Here is a 22,697-nt window from a genome sequence, read left to right on the forward strand (position 1 = left end):
AGAAGATTTTTTTTAGAAAATGTTGACGGACGACTGACGATGCACGACAGACATTGAGCGATCACAAAAGCTCACCATGAGCCTTTGGCTCAGGTGAGCTAAAAATGTATACCATCAAATTTAAAGGGACCATTTTGAATTCACAAAATTTCAACTTTTGCATGTAGGTTTACATTTCAACTAAGACAAAATATGTGTTTACTTACAGATTGTGTAATTGTCATGTAAAATCAAACTTGATAAACTTTAACAAATAAAGTTTTGTTATATGGTCCCTTTTGGTGTGACAAGCAAACAATGTTAATTAAGAAATAATAAGTTCCCAAACGTGGTTTATCGTAGAATAACCCGAGTTTTGAGTTCTTATGCGTAAGAATATATCACGCAGACCGTAGGTCTGAGTGATATATTGTTTCTCATAAGAACAAAAAACTCGGGTTATTCTACGATAAATCACACATGAGAACTTATTTATTTCGATTCTAACATGGCATACTAGTATCAACAGTGTTAGAAAAAAGAGTAACTACTTTTTATGACCGTGCTATGCACCTGGATCAGATGACATCATTGTACACAAGTGGTTTATTGCAGAATAACCAGAGATAGATTTTGCTCTACATGTATGTAGGTTATTCGCTGGTCGTGTTAGAATGTATCAGATAAACCTCCTAGATTATGAGAGAAAATATCTTGATCATAATCAAAGTTTGTGTATCATTCCACAAGACAGAAATGGTCAGTTTATAATACAAAATGAATGAATCTTTTATTGACTGTAAATAATGTAATACTTGAGATTGTTTTATTTTTGTAGATATTCTCAAATAATGTAACTCAAAGAGTTCAAAACTGGCATGAATGTGACTCTCAGAATTACGTCCAAACACATCAACCAGCTACAAGTTGTATATTTTTAACAAATGGGAAAAGGATGATGACCAGTAAAACACAATATAATAGTGACATGAAAACACAAGATCTACAGTATTTCCCAATAACAAACATGCAAGACATTGTATTCCTGTTTTATCAACTGGATACTGATAACATGCAATAAAACACAGATATCATTCAAGAAACTCTTAAGTCAGAAAATACAATTATATTTAAGGAGACAAAAAAATCAACTGCTGTTGTGATTCAAATAATCAGTCTATATCACATCTTTAAATGCAGAAATGGTTGGAAAGACATCATATTCCTATTTCAAAAACACTTTACTATCCCTTTCAAAACTAAAGCATCCCAAATTGTAAACTGTTAGTAAATTCCAGAACACTTTACACATGCTTGAAAGGTGATAATGCCGTTGGATTTTGCCATCTCATGTAGCAAAATAAGCACTGTCCTCATATTGCACTCCTCTCATAAAAGCTCTATAGTAAATGCTCATTGTCAGTTATATATCTGTACTCCAAGCTATGTTGTTTCCTGTGATGGTTGTAATTTCTGTTTTCTCTGTGCAGCATATGCTGCCGCTGACTTAAGGATTATTTTTTCACATCTCCGTAACTGAACACATAATAACGCTGCCTCGGACAGTTTTTCTTTCTGCATGACCTCATCATCTTCCTGAAAAAGACATCATGCATCACTCTTAGTAACTCCCAAACTAATAATCACCTACCAGATGTGGTTATCAGGTACCAGATGCAGTTATTAGGTACCAGATGCAGTTACCAGGTACTAGATGCAGTTACCAGGTACCAGATGTGGTGATCAGGTACCAGATGCAGTTATTAGGTACCAGATGCAGTTACCAGGTACCAGATGCAGTTATCAGGTACCAGATGCAGTTATCAGGTACCAGATGCAGTTATCGGGTACCAGATGCAGTTATCCAGTACCTGATGCACTTATCAGTACCATATCAGGTACCAGATGTGGTTATCAGGCATCAAATAGAAGTGCTGGCTATTCAAATATCCTGTAAAACACAAACCTCAAATTCTGTGAAACGGCATTCAATGGTTAAAAGAACAAGAGCTGTCACAGGAGACAGCGCGCTCGACTATTTCGATGCTGGATAGTGAAACTGGGCACATCTGAGGAAACTAGAGCTGTCACTGGAGTGTTTAATGACTCCAATTGTGGATGAAGATACAGTCGAGACTGTTTTAAGAGACCGACTTTGGGAAGCAGCGAAAAAGGTCACATATGACAGGGAGATCTTAAAACAGTCTCATTTAACAGGATGACGCTGGTTTCATATATTTTTCCAATTAAAGTACATGAATATCGGATACTTATATATTGGCCTCTTTTAAGGTAGGAGTGGAAAATGATTAAATACTATTTCTTTAATTGCATATTGATAAAACATAAATTTCAAATAATTTGCATCATTCGTATGATGTTGATAAAACAAATTTAAGCTCATGATCTGGCAAGAAAATAAAGGGGAGCAGTATAATATAAATGTTCCATTTGAACTATTTACACACTGAGGTTTACAATATTTATATTTTTGTGTACTAATTGTTCATTGACATTTATTCGATTATTGACTGCATCTTTAATCTGTGTTTACTTCGTCGTTTCCTGTTAAATACCGCCATATTTTTGTTTCACCAGGAATAAAGTTAATTTATGCACCGACTCCGAATTCTTCAGCGACTTTACGCTGTTCTAATGTCAAAACAGTTCTTTTTAATGTTTTTCATCAGTCAATTTTTGTAAACAAATAAGTTCTCGTCTCAAACAACTTCACGCGAGATAAAGAACGGTAACTCTATCGTGTAAAATCTTGCGAGGGAGCGTCTCAAAGTCGCTGAAAATGGTCTAAATATCGATTCGGGCGCCTGATTTCACAGTCGCTTGTCGCGTAAGGCAGGGGGTTGCTTAATTCAGACTCTTTTAATAGTAAATTGCGTCCGGAGCATAAAATAAGGTCGCATATGACAGGGAGTCGCTAAATTCAGGGGGTCGTTAAGGCAGTCTTGACTGTATTGCACAATAGCCTGTGTCTATGTCAAAAATATCAACTTAAAGTAATAAGAGAGGTAAAGATAAAATGTATCAAAACACTATATAAGTATATCCTAAGCAAAAAGGGGCATAATTCATTAAATTTTGGTGCCAGAGTTATGCAGCTTGTGTCATATAGTAAGGGTGATGATGTTGAACAACTATTTGCGTCATATGGTGTGGGTGATGATGTTGAACAACTATTTTAAGTTTGAATCAAATCCATTCAGTAATAACAGAGACAGAGTGAAAGTGCATCAAAACTTTAACCTAAAATTCTAAGTAAAAAGGGGAAATAATTCATGAAAAATTGGTCCCAGAGTTATGCACCTTGTGTCATATGATAAGGGTAATGATGTTGAACAATTGTTTAAGTTTGAATCAGATCCATTCAGTAATAACAGAGATAGAGTGAAAGTGCATAAAACTTTAACATGAAATTCTAAATAAAAAGGGGAATAATTCATGAAAAATTGTGCCAGAGTTATGCATCTTGTGTCATATGATGTGGGTGATGATGCTGAACAACTATTTTAAGTTTGAATCAAATCCATTCAGTAATAAGAGAGGTAGAGTGAAAGTGCACCAAAATTTTAACCTGAAATTCTAAGTAAAAAGGGGGAATAATTCATGAAAAAATGGTGCCATAGTTATGCACCTTGTGTCATATGATGTGGGTGATGATGCTGAACAACTATTTTAAGTTTGAATCAAATCCATTCAGTAATAACAGAGATAGAGTGAAAGTGCATCAAAACTTTTACCTGAAAATCTAAGTGAAAAGGGGGGATAATTCATGAAATATTGGTGCCAGAGTTATGGCCCTTATGTCAGATGATGTGGGTGATGATGAGGAATAAGTATTTCAAGTTTGAATCAAATCCATCAAGTAATTACAGAGATAAGTTTTAAAAAGAGAAAGTGCACCAAAACTTTAACCAAGGTGGGGACGCGGAGAGACGCCGACACTGACGCCGACGCCGGGGCAAGTAGGATAGCTCTCCTTATACTTCGTATAGTCGAGCTAAAAATGTCATTTGATGAGAACCCATTAATTTGGCAGCTGGGTTACTTCAAAACACTTTAACATGATTTAATTAACGGAACACATTATCAACCTAGATAGTGTTATTGTGATGTCAATATTGTGAGTTGCTGCATATGTTACTAAATATAGTAACAAATTTGCATTGGATTTAAACATATATGAGCAGCGTAAGGCTGATATTTGCGGTCTTGTGAGCTAGTGTGCCTGATATCGATATCAGGCACACTTCCGGCTGTTTAAAACATGAAGATTTTACACTTCCACTAGCAGAATGTCAAGTATATTTACAAATTAGGACTAATTTTAATAAGAAAACATGATATGAATACATGATTTCGCCAGCTCCTTCTATGGTGGTTGAATAAGGCTGACACAAGAAACAACGGTACGTTGACGTTTCTGCGCATTACATAAACATTCCAACACGCTGTGCATCAGAAAGTTGTTTTAATGTTGTTATTACTTTTACAGTATAGTGGAACATATGCAATAAAAAGGTTATAAAACAAGGCTAGTGTGCCTTAAGGCGATACTGGCATACTAGACCGGTATTAGCCCTCGGGCCAATACCTCTTCTAGTATGCTAATATCGCCTTAAGGCACACCAGCCCTGTGTAATAACCTCTAAATACTGAATACTAGGAAACACCAATGCAATTTATTATGTTACATTGTACAATATGCTAAAAAATATCACAATAACACCAACAATAGAACAGTAAAATGATCTTACATGCCTGCCTGTTTACGGTACCCAAGCCCTTGAAACAGCATGAACAAGAGACCTTGTAACATTCAGTTTCTTGTTTCTCCCAGTCCTGGCTTTGGAAAAACAATGTAAAGCAGACATGCAAGATACAACTCATAACCTACAAACCCCTACTGTAAGCTATCATGAGGAGAGTTTTGCCTTCCTGAGGAGAGTTTATCTGGTCTTGCATCATGTAATCTACAAACCTCTACCATACAATTATTAGGCTTCCTAAGGCAAGTATACCTGGTCTTGCATCATGTAATCTACAAACATCTACCATACAATTATTAGTCTTCCTAAGGAGAGTATACCTGGTCTTGCATCATGTAATCTACAAACCTCTACCATACAATTATTAGGCTTCCTAAGGCAAGTATACCTGGTCTTGCATCATGTAATCAACAATCATCTACCATACAATTATTAGTCTTCCTAAGGAGAGTATACCTGGTCTTGCATCATGTAATCTACTAACCTCTGATGTACAATCATAAGCCTTCATGAGGGGAGTATACCTGGTCTTGCATCATGACATTTTAATCTACTAACCTCTACAGTACAATCATAAGCCCTCATAGTGGGGGGTATACCTGGTTTTGCGTCAGGTAATCTACTAACTTAGCTGTACAATCATAAGCCTTCATAAGGGTAGTATACCTGGTTTTGGAACATGTAATCTATAATCTACTAACCTCTACTGTACAATCATAAGCCTTCATAAGGGGAATATACCTGGTTTTGGAACATGTAATCTACTAACCTCTATTGTACAATCATAAGCCTTCATAAGGGGAATATACCTGGTTTTGGAACATGTAACTTACTAACCTCTACAGTACAATCATAAGCCTTCATGAAGGGAGTATATCTGGTTTTGGAACATGTAATCTACTAACCTCTATTGTACAATCATAAGCCTTCATAAGGGGAGTATATCTGGTTTTGGAACATGTAACTTACTAACCTCTACAGTACAACATAAGCCTTCATAAGGGGAATATACCTAGTTTTGGAACATGTAACTTACTAACCTCTAATGTACAATCATAAGCCTTCATGAAGGGAGTATATCTGGTTTTGAAACATGTAATTTACTAACCTCTACAGTACAATCATAAGCCTTCATGAGGAGAGTAGACCTGGTCTCAAGGTAATTCCACACCTTCATTTCAACATCTACAGAAACCACTTTCTCTAGATCCCCCAGCTCTTCCCTTAACTCGGCAGCATTGGCTTCAGAAAACTTCCCTCTTAATGTCTCTAAATATAAACAATCAGCTTTTAATAGACTGGACTCATAAAACCGATTTACTTTAAAAACTTTTTAAATATGAAATACCTAACAGTGAATTTCACAATCAAGCAATATGTTTCTGAGCAAGGCCCAGTAGGACTCAAACCTTTGAAGGGTAAGGAAAGCCTGAAAAGAAGTTAATTCTATTCGAAAGCCATCCTCAAGCCTTTCATAACGCTAAATGAATTTTTAAAATCGGACCACTACTGAAAAAGATATGGCAGTTTGAAATTTAAGAAAATGGCTGATCATGGAGGCATCCATTTTAGTGTGTTTATGACGTCATTTACAAACTGTTTTTTGTTGCCACAGAAACAAAATGGCCACCAGTTTGACTAAATATTTAAATGCTCATAACTTTCTCATTTTTACTCAATTTTGAAAATTCTTTCACTTCTTTAAATGATTTAAGAAATCCCAGCTGATGAAGTTAATGTAAGAACAAATGCCAGTTTATAAATGCCAGTGTTTTCAAACATTACAGTAACTTCCTCACAAGAATATGTGCTAAAAGGTAAGTTGCTTTGTACATAATTGATACTGAGCCCAATTGGTGATTAAGCTGGAAGTTCACTCTATTGATACAAGTATTGATATTGATGGCTGTTGATATGATAGAACAAAGCTATGTCTTAATTTAATTCTATAATAATCTTAGTAAGAGAATCTAGTACATACCTTCATCCATCTGAAATATTCTCAAAAATACTAACAGGTCACTATCAACTGGAAGCTCTCCTTTGTGGAGGTAGAACGTTCTTGATCTAAAGGAAGATTAATTAATACGCTACATTACAATGGCATACATGTACAATTAAGAGAACCATTAATCTTGAGCAGATATACAGATCTAACTTATTTAATGTTAAATATGTGCTGCAAGAATAAAGAACTTAACAGATCATAGACATACTCGAGGTAAGATTTTGCTGGTATAAGGAACGATACTTGAACAAGTCGACTCATTTACAAAAGAAAACAACATACTAACTTTAAAAAGAAAATTTAAATTTTTTTAGTGATACCACAGTCCTTAATGGCATGAAATTTCACAATATCAGATGATAGGAAGACCAACTACTCTAATACCTTTGGTCATTATGTGCTGATAAACCACGGCATAAACAAATCATAAACATATGTTCAATGACATGATGGTCAATGCAATAGTTCAAATTTGACCAATACAGACTTCCTAATAATGCCCTCAAAATAAGTTAAATTTGGTAAAACTATGAGCAAATGAAATAATTTCATAAGACAGAACTGTAACAACTGACAATTCTTGCGCATAGTGTTAAAATTACTAAAATTCTAACACCGACATTTTTGTATTCCCTTAACTACAAACAAGATGGGAATCCAGAGGAGATCCAGAGGAGATCAATTTTCATGATGTATCATTAATTCCAATATACAAGCATTTATTTATGTCATACTTACGGAAGGAGACCACATCTAGTCAAAACCTCCGACTTGAGACTAAACAATGGATCACTTTTACTTATTCCTGAAAAGAACACTTCTATCATTAACTTTATAATACATTAGTTTTTTTTAATCATAGCTGCACATCTTAAAATCAATTCTTTAATGGGTAATTCTGATGAATATTTGTTCATTAAAGAAATGAATGAAAACCCCATTCTGACCAAAACATTTACATGTCAATTGGAGAATTATCTATTACACTTGAACTGATCATTCTAAATTCAGGCGAGAAAGAACGAAAATATTTAAAGCATGCCATGAAGGTAAACTGAAGAGAGTCATCAATTTTTTTCAACATATGGCTAGAATTTTTAACTGACATTTATCTGTATCATTAATAATGTCCTACCTAGCTTTATAGCCATTCTGTCATGTTCATTTTCTAAATACACAAATCCATTATTCACCAATAATTCTGCATTAGATCTTGCTCCATAGAAAATAAATATCTGTAACAAATTCACAACATACAGAACATAAAAAAACAAACATATAAATATTTACAAAAACCTACACAAAGCATTTATTTAAACAGCATTCAATTTCAATCTGATTCTGGGTAGTTTAACATTACTTATTTTTATTAATCATCAAAACGAGTTACCAGGTGTCTTATAGACAAAATCAATGTTTGTCCACAGTTCAGCTTTATCTATACACAGAAAATGTTTGTAAATCTGATATAACAAAAATAATCAAAGAATTCCTCTCTTCCACTCAAAGTTAATTCATGAAGTATTTCCTTTAAATAATGTTTATGTACATGAAGACATGCGAACTGCACTGATCTCTGACCTTTTCTATTCAATTTACTAAAAGGACTATAAAAAGCCCCCACCACTCCAACTAGACAAAGCTTGGGTCCAAAACTAAATATGCCCAAGGATTTACTGTCAGAAAAGGTTATGAAAGGATGAATAAATATACCGAGTCCTGTATGGTTTCATCAGTAAAAGGTTACAACATGCAAAAAAGCTTTAACCCATCAAAACTTGAATTTACCTGATCTCCTTTAGAATAACTTCTTAATGAATAGCATTCACTACAGTCTTTCTCTAGGTTAAAATCTGTTGTTATCTGAAAAAAATCATGAAAAAATGTTTACATAAATTATATTCTAGACAAAACCGCCAAGTTCTCCACTGACATTTGTTAAATACCTGAGTTTGTTTGTCAAACCAGGTTTTAAATCCCAGTGACACATTTTTGACCACTTGGTTTGCTATTAATCATTCCTGCAAAGTTTCATTAAAAATCCAACAAGTAGTATAGGAGCAGTCTGAATAAATTTTATTAAAAACATTCCCTTGTGGCCATGACTCTGTAAAGAACAATTCAAGTAGCACATACCAATGACATGCACAACAAGGGTTCTTACAAACAATTCTCATGATTTTTTATTGAATAATGGCCAAGCATTTTACAAGATGAAGTGCAAACAAGCTAACTATGGATGGACAAACAGACAGATGATGCGGACAACAACAATACCTCTCCCATGAAATGAGTAAACAATGCCATGCTTGCAGGTGATAAAATACTTACAAGACCATTACAATGGTTACACATGTCCCATAATGGTATCAGAGCAAAGGTCATCTTACTGCCATCTGGTGTCGGTATCTGGTTTTGTCTGGTCATCACTGTTGACACTGCCCATCTGAAATACAGATACACAATTAAACTACCTTACTGCCTAAACCTTTCAGAAACAGGACCTCCTTATCTTATGAACTGTTTCATTCACTAATTCAGTTAAGGGATTTCTTGAGAATTTCTTCCTAATTGCGTAAGATCTTTATTCAATTTAAACATCATTCTAAAGGTTAACACAGGTCTTAGTAAAAACTTACTGGCACCCAATTTTAAAAATATTTATGCCATTTCATTTAATTTACTTTCGTGCTAACTAATATATCCTGATGGAAATGGGAGAAAAACAAGAGCTGTCAGTTGACAGTGCGCTCAACTATTCTCAGTGCTTGATAGTATAATATAAAATATGAGTAAAACTTTTAACATTACAATAAGCATATTCAAAGTAGAAAAGGGGACATAATTCAGTCAAAATGCTTGATAGAGTTGCCTCCTCCTTTTTACAGACTGGGGTCATGATGGTAAACAAGCATGCAAAATATCAAAGCAATATCTCAATGGACTTTGAAAATATTTGGGGTGGTACACAAACTTTAACATTTGTGTGATGCTCACGCTCACTCTGACGCCGCGGCGAGTAGGATAGCTCCCCTATTCTTAGAATAGTCGAGCTAAAAATGCATTATTTCAAGATTGGTCCAAAATGACCAATACTTTCTTCTTGATGATAATATCTGAAGTTCTTATAATAATCTGTTACAAAATATTCAAACACTCATTTCAAATAGTAGCTTTAAACAGTTTTTAACCTACCTGTAATCATCAAAGGTGAACAAGTCTTTGATTGGAAGATTCTGTGATGAGGCATCATTTTGAAAGAGTTTGTAGAAGTAAGCATACTGTCTGACAATGTTCCTATACTGGTTTATACAGTCACCTGTAATATATAAAAGTAAGCATACTGTACTGGTTTATACAGTCACCTGTAACATACAGAAGTAAGCGTACTGTCTGACAATGTTTCTGTATTGGTTTATACAGTCACCTGTAACATAAACAGTGTTTGCTTTCAACATACCAGCTAGACAGAATCTTTTGCAATAAAATGCTGCTTTTGATGTGATATTTTGTTTTTAAAAAATCTGGCTATCTTAAGTAACTGATCTATAAGATATATTAAACATCATAATTGTACACTATAAAGTAATTTTCACAGAGTTCCTGCTGTCGATCTCTATGATAAACAAATTATATGTGGACCAAAACTTGTCAACAAAATTCCTTGCTGACATGAGCAGCCAATGTGCAATAAACTGATTTAATTTGGCAGTCAGTTGATGACAATACTGAATTACTGATTGGATAAGTAATATGTGTGCTTGGCTGATTAAATAGTAAAGTGATTGGACTATGATTTTTTTGTTATTTTTCAATAAAAGTGAGGTTAAGTTGGTGAAAATATAAATAAAAAGTGCCTCAGATAAGCAGAAATCACATGTACCTAACAGCTGCAATTTAAAACAGGTATTTTATTTATCTTTTGTTTTCCACATACTACAACAATTTTCGAGAACTCAGTTTTCAGACAATACCCTGAAATTCCGAAAATAAGCCACGGCATATTTTAAATTTTTGTACAAAGGATTTGGTGGCTTATTATCAAGACCAGATTATTTACGAATTTGGCGAACTTTTGAAGACATATATCCAGTAACAGTTCACAAACCGGCATAATTTCGAGTACCAAAATACTGTAGTACGGATGTCATATTTTATGCTTTTAGTAAAAGCTTTGACGTCAGTAAATACTTATACTTCTGACATACCTGTTTTGTTACAATTTCTTAATGAAAATAATCTGATGGTAACAGATAATTACAAATTAAAAAATGTTTTGTCTGGCCTAACAAACAAATACACCTATGATTTATTCGCCCAACTGGTATGAATAACTTACCTTGCACAATACGTGATAATCACTGCATTGTGTAATCAATTTAACCAGGTGTACTAAGAATTTTATGGGCTTTCTTGTATTGTAAGTACATGTTAACTGGTGTTTTACAAGGTGATCGTCTGCTGATTTGGACAGAGACACCAGTAACGAAGAAGTTTCCATCTGCTGAAACAGTGAGTCTGATGAAGATTCAGACGACAAATTCCGCTGTTATCTCTCAAAGACCGGTTATGTTATAATAAGTAGAACTGACATGGCAAGAAGTGTTTGAGACAGGAATTTTATTGCTTTGTCATTGATACTATTTCTGATACAAAAAAGTGGACAGCTTATTTTGCCTGCAGTGAAATGGTGGCTTATTTTCTATACCGGCTTATTTTCAAAACCAGCTTATCTTTTGGATTTCACTGAAGGTATATGTCATTTCCAGCAAGATTTTCTACTGCAATCATATTATCAAGAAGTCTGCATTTTGGTAAAATATTGACAAATTTTGCAAAAGCAGCTCTATCTTAAAACATTTTTCTAGAATAACATGCATAAACTCCATACCTCATTCAGTTTTTGGCATTGTGCAATATACTGATTATCAATCAATTTATCTACAGGGTCACAGAATAGACAAAATACAAAATGCTAGTTTAGTAAATTTCTGCATTACTCCTATGTTTATTTTTATTACAATTTTCAAAATGCTTTTTATTAAATGGCAGATATCAAAAATTGTAAGTTTAAAGGGTAGTACAAACTGGTACATGTATTCCTAAATAACTTTGTAGAGATTACATGCACTTTACTACTGCAAGAAGATCAACTATACACACTACACAGTTGATTGACTTGTAATTTAATTATTTCATGAATTCAAGTCTTAAGGAACAAAAGAAATTCTCACATATTTAGATATAAATCAGAGGAATAATTTGACTTCTGTTCATGAATAAACATTGCAACGGTCTGCAAAGGAACTTTATACTATCAGAATAACTCGAGTTCTATCTAAGGGACATTATTTCATTTGGCAGAAAATAATTTCAAATTAGAAAAAAACGTCACTTCATACTCTGTGCTGGTGATCCTTTCAAGTATTTGAGATCTTCTGGTGTGAAGTACAGTGGTGTGTTGTAGGATTCAGGTAGGATATTGAGGTAAGGTCCCCAGTTTGATTCTGGCGATCGTCTCTCACACAGGAGATGTAACGCTAACACAACACTCGGCATCACCTGTAGTATCTTGTCCTCACTTATCAATGGACCTGTCAAAATCATTAAAATCACTGACAACTTATATCTTGCATTAAATTTCACAACACAGTCAAAACTTTGCTAAAGACTACCCTGGATAAAAGAAACAAATGTTTTTTGTCAACAGCCAATGGACCTTGACAGTATGCTGCACTTTAACTAAATTTTCTGAGTGTGAAAGGCCAATAATTGCTAACAAAACCAATCAAGAGTTTAGATAATATCTAACTTGATTGTGTAAGACAGTCTGGTGACAAGGAAACTTTTGTGCTAAGTTTCAATTCAAAGATACATGTAGTTAGCTGCATGCAATCTTTAACCAAATAGGAGAAGTTGAAAAAGGATCTAAATTTACAACAAATTCAAACAAGAAATATCTAGTTTGGTTATTTCAGCAGGTTTTGGATGCACTGCATTCATACAAAAAGTTTTATTCCTTGATAGTGCCAAAACTTTTACAAAATCATGTAAGTTGAAAAGGGGCAAAATTCACTTTTAATCAATATGAGTATATCAGTAGGTTTGGTCTCCTGGAAGCATTTCTAGAGTTTCAATGTAATGCATACAGTTGTAATTAAGATTTAGCTTGGCAGTCAGCTGCAGGCAAAACTTAACAGAATTCTTTCAATAAAATAAATGTCCATAATTTACATTAGATTCACTGAGAGTTATCTAACTTGGCTGATTCAAAGAGTTTAATGACTAAAAGGCCTTGTGTGAAGTTTACGTCACATACAAGCAATGGTTACCTAGACATGACCTTTCACAAAAATCTTTTAACAAATGTCAGAGTAGAATAGCTCTCACTACTTGAAACGTGAAGAGAAGAATACCAAAAATGCCAAACCTACAAAACATAGATGTAAAATGTGTGAAATAATACCTAATGCAGAACTTCTTGCTGACTGTGTTGTCATCATTATATTTCTAGGAATAGCTAAGAACTGGTCCCCTTCCTGAAAAGATCAGTGTCAATTGTCATTTTATATTTTCCCATGCTTTTAACTTGTGTATTTTATCTTTACTAGTTAAACAATTTTCTATTCATGAAGTGCTTAATGTCAAGGAACACCATGTAGCTCCTGTAAAAATACTACCAAGACATACGCACACAAAATGTACCACTTCTAAATGTAACAACTAAGCATTATTTTGCTCTAGTTCCTTTTCCCTCAAATTTTGCTACACGAAATTCAGTACCTTGATACATATGTTAGTCCCTATTCCATTTTATTCTCAATTAAACTCTTAACATTCTGACATAGCTACAATACCCAACCTTAATTCTTCCTTTCATTTTCTGACCATATGACATTGACATATCAAGCAAAGGATAATATATTTGCATATGAAAGACGTATATAATACTCTATATTAAGAAAGTTTAACATTTATCCAAAGTAGTAATTCTAAAGTTAAGTGACCAGTCACAGAACAAATGTTGTCATTAACTGTTGTATGAAACAACCAATCAGAAGCTTGCATTCTGAGACCGGTTAAAGATTACACAATTTCATTAGGGCTGGATCAACATACCAGTATATCAATATGAATTTAATATTCAAATTTACATCAATACACGTTTCAACATTATTCATGTATTGATACATTCAATGACTCGGCATGTATTGTATCGATTTTTTCTACTCAATACACAGCCCTAGATTTCATACACAAACCTTGAGGTCTTTGGTAGCCTGAAGTCCATGTCCCAGACCAGTAAATTTGTGAATTTCCACACATCCAACGTCAACTTTATTATTCTTCAACCAGTCTTTAAACACTGGAAACTTGTCCTCTCTCTTCTCCATCACAAGGTTGATATCTATATTTAATATAAAAGTGAGCTGTCCTGTTAAAGATATCATCTTGCATTTATGCAATGGTTAAATCTTATATTATAAAACATCACAAATTTTATAATTATTTGTATTCTGTCTGTCTCATGCTTCAAGGTACATGTAACAACTTGAAAATAAAAATCTTACGCCCTCTTCATGTTGATGAAGTATACCAAGTTTCATCTAAATTAGGTGAAACTGTAGGACTTAAGTGCACAATGTTATGATGTAGTTGTACTATGTCAAGTCAAATAAAACGGCTGAATTCTAGAAAAAATAAACTGACATGAAACTCTCCAAAATAAGCACATGACCACTTCATGATGTTACAAAGCAAGTCCTTTGGGGCTGTAACTATGACATTATTAAAGGAACTCTTGAATATGATTGAGATCTTACAGCTACACAAAGTCTAAATAAATTCTATGAAGATTGCTAGAGATGAGGTCTTCACTATGATAACAATAAAACTGCAGGATGACAGAATACAACAGATGAAGGGCAATCACAATCAACAGCTATATGAGCTTTCTGTGACCTGGTCACCAGATCAACTTAGTCTAATAAAAAATTTATGAATAAGACGTGAGATAAGACCAGTATCTTTTTACCTGTTCTTAAACAACCCCAGCCTTTTGATTATCATTTTACTTTTCTTCACGTTTTCTTAAAAGAGAAAATGATATTGTGTAACACAGGTATTATAAAGTTTTATTTTCTAGTATAACAAAATCTGAGATATATCAAGAGCAAAGTAAAACCTTTTTGTAAATCTCTGATCTTCTCCACAGTGCCTCTAATCTCAAGATAATCCTCAAATTCCTTAGCACCACTCCCTCCTGGCTGAGAACATTCTGTGAAGATATATTAATTTTGATACATATTTAACCATTATCCAGTCTTGTGTTTTTATCAACTGTAGAACTGTAGAACCAGTTCTTCAAAAATGTTAATGTAAAAATTATTTTCTGTATTTCCAACCAGTATTCTTACTGAATTCTAGAATTAGTTTAATGATTAAATAAAACTCTGTGGTCTTGTACTTCTCTATAGTATAGTCAGTTCCATATGTCTAAGCACAGTAACATACCCTACATGTAAGGCAGACCTAAAACACATGTTGACTGGAGTATAAAGCCTAACCTGCAAGGCGAATGAGTTTCAAGACTTGTCTAACATTTGGTCAGACAACCCAGGATAACCTGTCTAACCAAATGGAAACTGGCAAGACCAAAAACATGACTTTTTTTTTTGTGGTAAAGAGTAAACAACAAGAGCGGTCACAGGAGACAGCGTGCATGACTATTTCGATGTTAGGCACATCTGAGAAAGCTGGAGCTGTCACTGGAGTGTTTAATTACTCTAATGTGGATGAAGATATTGGACAATAGTGAAATTCTGCATCAAATGTATTTAGGAATAACATTATAAAGTTTGAAGCAAATCCATCAAGTAATTACAGAGCTAAAGAGAAACTAGAATTATGTCGATCAAAAGGCCATAACTGCAGTAAAAATAATCACAGAAAAAAATCCATCCTTAAAGGTCATCTGCACAACAAGGTTGTTCATCTGTGAAGTTTGAAGCAAATCAGGCTAATAGTTTGGGAGGAATTGGACAAACAAGATTTTTCTCTATATTCTATATCGCAAAACTATCAAAGGGCCATAACTGCAGCAAAAATAGTCACCAAAAAATTCCCTCTTTTATAGTCATCTGCACATCAAGGTTGTTCATCTGTGAAAGTTTGAAGCAAATCAGGCTAAAAGTGTGGGAGGAGTTGGACATACAAGATTTTGGGACGTACCTACCGACAGCAGCAACGATATATGCTCCCACCCCCACCGCATAAATGTGGGAGGGGGCATAAAAAGAGAAAGTGCATCAAAATATTAACAAAGGTGTGGACGTCGAAGACCAACAAAGGACCGAGTAGGATAGCTCTCCATATACTTCATATATCGAAGCTAAAAACAAATGAATATGTTCATTTAACATAGTTACATGTTTATTACGAACATGAGGTCGGTGGTTCTACCCAGGTGCCCGCTCGTGATGAAATAATGCACGGAGGGGCACCTGGGGTCTTCCTCCACCATCAAAGCTGGAAAGTCGCCATATGACCTAAAACTATGTCAGTGCGACGTTAAACCCAAAACAAAACAAAAACAAAAAAAAACACGTTTATCTTGTGTACTACCTACAGTCTTTTCATTACCCTTAACTTCCACTCTTTTACCAAGCTGTGCTTTGCTCATACATCTATCTTCCATTACTGTCTAACCCTTTACAGGGACAAAGACACTTTCAAGAAAGATCAAGCCACGAAAATTGATTGTAGAAAATAAAAGAAAATTGGGCCAAATAAAAAGGAAACTTTAATTTAAGGCAAATTTGATATATTTAAAATAAAAACTTATAATGTTGTCATGATGTTTTGTCGGAGGTAATGAAAACTGAACAGGCGCATAAGAAAACTTTGATAAATGAAAAACACTTTAGACGAAGTAAAAACCGCTCTGTACTGTATCGGACATATGGTCCAATCCTCCAACCCTCCACATCTGACCCAGCCTTTTTTTGTTGGACAGACTGACTTTATCAAAAACTTTAACCAACGGCAAGGCCAATGCCAGTGCGAGTGTAATAGCTCTACTTTTTCTTCGAAAAGACAAGGTAAAAAAAAAAAGAACAAACATGAAAGTCCTGATAATATGTATATGCCCACTCCATGTTGTGGATGAGATTGAAACTAGAATGTGTCTGTAGGACACAGGGTGTGCCCCCACTGGTACATCTGTCACAAATATGGGGCAATATTTCAAATGCTTGCAGTCTAAAGGGGGTATTATAGCCTCAACAAACATTTTATGAAAAGGATTCATTAATCTAGGCCATATATTTTTTAGCTATATGCATCGTAAACAAAAACTCCACTAATTTGGCTACTTCAAGTGCCATAACTCTGTATAAAGCGCTAAAATTCTCAAGAAGAATGCCAAGTGTGCAAGGTCACATCATGATAAAGACTCAAGCTAGGTTTCATGAATTAACATCAAATACTTTTTGAGCTAGGCACATTATAAGGTGATAATGTGCATTTTTGACTATTTCAGGGGCCATAATTTCAAAAATAGGTGGTGGAGCCAGCAAAAAATAAGAGGTGCGCAAGTTAATTCATGATAAAGACTCATGCAAGTTTTCATCCATTCATATCATAGACTTTTTGAGCTAGGTGCATCACAAGGTAAAAATGTGAATTTTTAACTATTTTAGGGACCATAACTCTAGAAATAGGAGCCAGAGGCAGACAAAAGATAGGAGATGTGCAAGTTCATATCATTATAAAGACTAATGCAAGATTTCATTCATTTATATGAAATACTTTTTGAGTTAGGCGGTTCACAAGGTGAAAATGTGCATTTTTAACTATTTCAGGAGCCAAAACTCTGGAAATAGGGGGCAGACCTAGATGAAAAAAAGGAGGTGCACAAGTTCCTATCATGATGAAGACTCATGCAAGTTTTAATAAATTTATATTAAATACTTTTTGAACTAGGCCCGTCACAAGGTGAAAATGTGCATTTTTGACTATTTCAGGGGCCATAACTCTGGAAATAGGGGGGCGGAGTCAGATGAAAAATAGGTGCACAAGTTCCTATCATGATGAAGACTCGTGCAAGGTTTCATGAATCTATATCAAATTTTTTTTGAGCTAGTTTGTCTCATGGTGAAAATGTGCATTTTTGACTATTTCGGGGGCTATAACTCTGGAAATAGGGGGCGGAGTCAGACGAAAAATAGGATGTGCGCAAGTTCATATCATGATGAAGACTCATGCATAGTTTCATCAATTTATATCAAATACATTTTGAGCTAGGCACATCACGAATTTAGGATGGACAGATGGATGGATTGGACCAAGTATATAATGCCCCCACCACTCATGGGGGTGGGGGGCACAAAAAGTGTGAGAGATGGACAGAATGATTGTTCAAACCCTATATGCCTCCTGAGCCTTTGACACCGCAGGAATAAAAGTTAAAAACCTACTCTCCAGGAGAAGTTTGATCAAGTCCATTATTTCTTTCTTAGCTGCCTTGCTCAACTGTTTGCTTGCCTCTGCTGAACCTGATGCTCCATTGCTAGGAGCTGCCTTCTTGTTCCTATTCTTACGACCCATTCTGCTGAAGCTGATTCTGAAAAAAAAGGATTAAAGGATATCAGCTCTGACCATTCTACATGTAGTCTGGCTGGCTCATTTTTTTTTCATCTATGTAACTGTTGCTCTATTACTTTATTATTAGAGATTTAAAGGTGGGCCGGTGGTCTAGTGGTAACACGCTTGACTGTCAATTCAGAGGTCCGGGGTTCGAATCCCGGTCCAGGCACTGGAAATTTCTGAGCTCTTGAGTGTCTCCCACCTAACTAGAGGCCTGTACTGGTTCTTCCAAAGAAAGACCGCTTCGCATGTATCAGTGTTATACACCGGGTGCGTTAAAGAACCAGACTGTCTATTCGCAAAGAGCTAGGCTAGGTTAGCCATACATGTCTGTATCTAAAATGTTCTCTCTGTCTGTTCTGGGGGCTTTATCTCACTCTGTCCCTCTGGTCAGATCGCTCTGTGTCTGTACTAGTAGAGGATGAATTTCGCGCCCTGTGTGGCTGCGTTTGCTATATGTAAAGCACCTTTGAATGTGTTAATCACGAAAAGGTCGCTATATAAATCTAGTATAATAATAATAATTATTTGTGTTTAACATGTTTATTTCGCCGTATTTATGCACTTATATCATATCGGCCGGCATTTTGTTATGTTAAAACTTACTGGATACATATTTGAGATACCGTGATTCATTCTTAAAACAAACAAAACAAACAGTATAAAAAAAAAAAGAGCAAAACAAAGAGCAGAAACGTACAATAAATGATGAGGCTCTACTGAACATACCGGTGTTTGATCCTTTTGTGCACCTTTTTAAAGGGATACTTCTAAGTGATCATCACTTTCACACCTCTATGTGCGTCTTTAATTAATAAATTACTACATAATTTCTCTGCCAATTTGTTTATTAGTCAACAATCTTGATTGGTTCTAACTGTTTGTTTTATCAAATGAGCTCTATCAAAATACCTAACTAATTCTAAAGGATCGCCGACAACTGACATCATCTATCAAAAAAAAATATTTCAGTATAAAGAGCCGGCTACCAAGACTTTCAGTCTAGGTAGCCAGAACCAGCTACGTAGACCTTTGGTCTAGGTAGCCACTGCACTGCCAGTTAAGATCTTGAAGCATTTGGGTGACATAGTCAAAATAATTCAACACTCAGATTGTTTTATATTAGTGACGAGCAATCTAAATGTCAAAACTTTGAAGGACCAAAATAATGGAAGATAAATCACAGTACACAATCATGTAAAGTTTATGGCCAATTCGTGAAAAAATTTAAACCTGTAGCATGTAAAGCATTGGCAGCAGTGAAAATTATATCGGCAATTGCTTCAACTACATTGGTCTTTCGAGTATTTGACGTGAGTGGGGATATTGCCCACTAGTTCTATAAGTAAACGTCGGACTTCAATATTTTACGATTTGGACATTTCATATAGTCCGACATTTTATCGAAAGTATGAATTTCCTGGTAGAGCTTTCCGCAAAAATTCTTGTGGAAGGTTCTACAAGTTCACGGTAGAAGTGACTTAAAAGCGATAGCTAAATACCAACAACGGACAAAGAAACCTATTTTACACATCCATTGAACATACTGTCTTACTAAAGATATTGAAGATCAGTTCGCACTTTGAAAGTGAAATTAACATCCATTCACTTTTGCATCACAACACGAAACTGTCAAATCTTCTTTATTATAAAGAATGATTTTAGATGAAAAAATATTCCCACGGTCGGATTTGAAAAAAATGAGGCCCGTTAGTTACTAACGTATTGTCTATGTAGTATGCATATGTTTATAATCAATGGGTGTACCGTGTAATTTGCATTTACTGGTTGTAATTTAATTAAAAGTCATTTAAATTAGTTGTAAAGTCATATCAAAGCATTTTAAAAGGCTAGTCCACATGCATTCAGCAGCACCCATGCGTTAATTAATGGCCGCAGACTTTTTACAAGTGTCGTAGGCTAAACGTATTTGTTTTTGTCGAAACATGTATAATTGATTCTATATATTTATTCAGTGTTGTATTGTTCATGATATTTCAATAAATTACGCTAGAAGATTCCGCGAAATGCGCCGGGGAAGTGACTGGTGGTGCAGTTTTAGTTACAGTAAACCAATGTTTCACGTGTTTGAGAGTTTCAATAAAATAAAGTCATAATCTGTGCTATGCAAATGGCTGACATTCGATTAAACTTGACACAGGGACATGTTGAATGTCCAAATAATATGAATTAAGGCACCGCCTAGCATGGGGATTTATCTTTTAGTTTTATATATCCACTTACAAAGAAATATTCAACAATCAAAAGAAAGATAAACTTTGCTCCAACAGTTTACATTTAGTTTCATCATACCTCTTACAGCGAATATCATACCTTGCAAAACTTACGGGAAGCCGTGACGATGACGTCATTCGCCACGTTCTCGCACTGTCTTTAGGATTTTTGTTTTGTTTTTTGCACTCAAAGCAGAAACTTGACGGCCTTTACACTTCTTTACTGTTTTAAAAGTGTTCAGTTGCATGTACAGTTTTCATTACCAAAAAGAAGTAAAAGAATCATGTTAGCGCGGTTTACAAATTTCTGTGACTGATTCGGGGTGCTCGGATGTTCATCATCATGCAAACAACCAGTCTGGGACGTGTACATAAACTGGAACAAGAAAACATCGAAAAAATTGTCTCAGTATATGCAAACAACAAAGGCGAATAACTATATACGGACGTTATCGTCTCGGGGATTTTCATCTCCTATTAAAAGACGCCCTGTGCATGTTTAATGTTATACTATCCCGCGACAACCTATTTTCGGACACAACCCGTATTCGGCCGGCCCCGGTAATGTTTTAGTTTTCCTGGAAAACACGCCCCTTCCGGTTTCCCACACGCAGGCCTTGTTTACAAACACCATACAAATGTCACGCTAGTAGTTTTGAAGAAAAATAGAAATTAAAAGGGTAAGCAAATGATAAAAACTTACATACTGTTACATTTTTATTTTTTTCACTATTCCCAAAATATCACGTCCAAAATATGTGTTTTTTAGAAATAAATCCAATGTTTTCATGTTGAAAGCTCTGTCGTTCGACAGATGAGGTTATTTTACAGGCTCCGCCCCCACTATCAAATTTTGCAAAAGTATACTTCACACAAAAAGTTATCACTTATAGACCCGTGTACCTTACGAGGTTTTCTTAATCAATTGGTTAATGAAATTTTAAATAGTAGTAGTAAAGTTTTTTTCTCTGTTTCTTTTCAGAATCATGTGCCCACTAGGGGATCATACAGACCTTATGATGATAATATGTAAGGGATGGGTACACTTATCATATTGTATGTAACAGTGAGGGTAATCGGAATAGGAGGCACGTTCCTGTGTCCCATTTGTGCTGATCCCACCAACTTACTCCATAAACTAACACTGAAAATACTTTATAAATACGTTTTGGGTAGTTTTCTTGATACTAACAGTTAAAATGAATGTTCGAAATTTGTTTAAACTGTTTCTGACTTTTTGTGACGTAAACTTTGGAGCGCAGTATATTTTGAAGCAGGTGTCCGAAAACGGGTTGTACAACTTCCGGTTAATGGAAAAGTAGGTCAGCCATGTTGGAAAGGATATCTAAAACATGCTGCGGGATGAGGTTTGTTTACTTGCGTATTTTTTAGGATAAATAATTGTTGAACAAAACTCCAGCATTTATAATTGTTGTACATTTTCCACGTAGCGAAACCGTAGCGATATACCGTTAGGTGTCCGAAAACGGGTTGTACCGGGATAATTGCCCACATGAACAGATTATCTCAATATTTCCTAGGATCGCATCAAATTAGTTGGACTATTGGGTGGCAATTCTGAAAGATCTGTTGTTTGATTATCTTATATCTTGAAATCTAGTATCTATCAGTTTTTCTCATTCATGATCATGACTCTAATTTTAGGGCATGACAAAAATTATTTGGAATTCATAATTTAGGCTATTCAATTATGTAAACTTCCAGCGGCTTTCGCCGTCATAGACTGCGCTTTACTTCATTTTAGGCACTTACATAAAGATTGAACAACATACACAACTGCAGTTGGAGAAAAATGTAACTTGATACCAATTTTTTTCGTGTCCAGATGCACCGGCATGTGTAATACGTCATCAGATTTTGTGTATCCCGGACGGCGTTATATTTACAATAAGTGATATTTACTTTTTAGGTAAAATACTACTACTGAAATTAATTAATTAAAAAATAATTGATTATAATCTTTAGTTTTTGCATCACTTTATGATATACTAAAATCTAACAAACAGTTAGCGTCATAATAGCGAG

General features: G+C 34.9%; 1 protein-coding gene across 4 annotated transcripts; it reads right to left on the reverse strand.

Moving 5' to 3' along the window:
- Positions 1 to 894: 894 nt before the first annotated feature.
- LOC123544976 (actin-histidine N-methyltransferase-like) lies at positions 895 to 22,610 on the reverse strand. Of its 4 annotated transcripts, none has more exons than XM_045331168.2 (14): positions 22,479 to 22,610; positions 18,249 to 18,394; positions 14,957 to 15,049; positions 14,034 to 14,179; positions 13,238 to 13,310; positions 12,174 to 12,365; positions 9,967 to 10,090; positions 9,103 to 9,217; positions 8,560 to 8,634; positions 7,907 to 8,006; positions 7,510 to 7,576; positions 6,745 to 6,830; positions 5,872 to 6,032; positions 895 to 1,575 (listed from the first exon to the last, which is right to left on the reverse strand). In XM_045331168.2, exons 2-14 carry the CDS (start codon positions 18,376 to 18,378, stop codon positions 1,423 to 1,425), a joined length of 1,515 nt encoding a protein of 504 aa, XP_045187103.2. In that variant the 5' UTR covers positions 18,379 to 18,394; positions 22,479 to 22,610; the 3' UTR covers positions 895 to 1,422. The 4 variants fall into 4 exon arrangements, with proteins under 4 accessions (XP_045187103.2, XP_045187102.2, XP_045187100.2 ...); XM_045331167.2 differs by having other exon boundaries at positions 22,425 to 22,539; XM_045331165.2 differs by having other exon boundaries at positions 22,445 to 22,524.
- Positions 22,611 to 22,697: the final 87 nt, after the last annotated feature.

Source organism: Mercenaria mercenaria, chromosome 1 (assembly GCF_021730395.1).
Source record: "Mercenaria mercenaria strain notata chromosome 1, MADL_Memer_1, whole genome shotgun sequence".
Lineage (NCBI taxonomy): Eukaryota > Metazoa > Mollusca > Bivalvia > Venerida > Veneridae > Mercenaria > Mercenaria mercenaria.

Excerpts from the sequence above, each read along its gene's own strand:
- LOC123544976 (XM_045331165.2), bottom strand. The coding sequence starts at position 22,509 with ATGCCGGTGCATCTGGACACGAAAAAAATTGGTATCAAGTTACATTTT. Across the intron at positions 8,007-8,559 it reads GTTATTCTAAAGGAGATCAG|ATATTTATTTTCTATGGAGC; the intron begins GTAAATTCAAGT and ends AATTTGTTACAG. Across the intron at positions 7,577-7,906 it reads CAGAATGGCTATAAAGCTAG|GAATAAGTAAAAGTGATCCA; the intron begins GTAGGACATTAT and ends TGTTCTTTTCAG.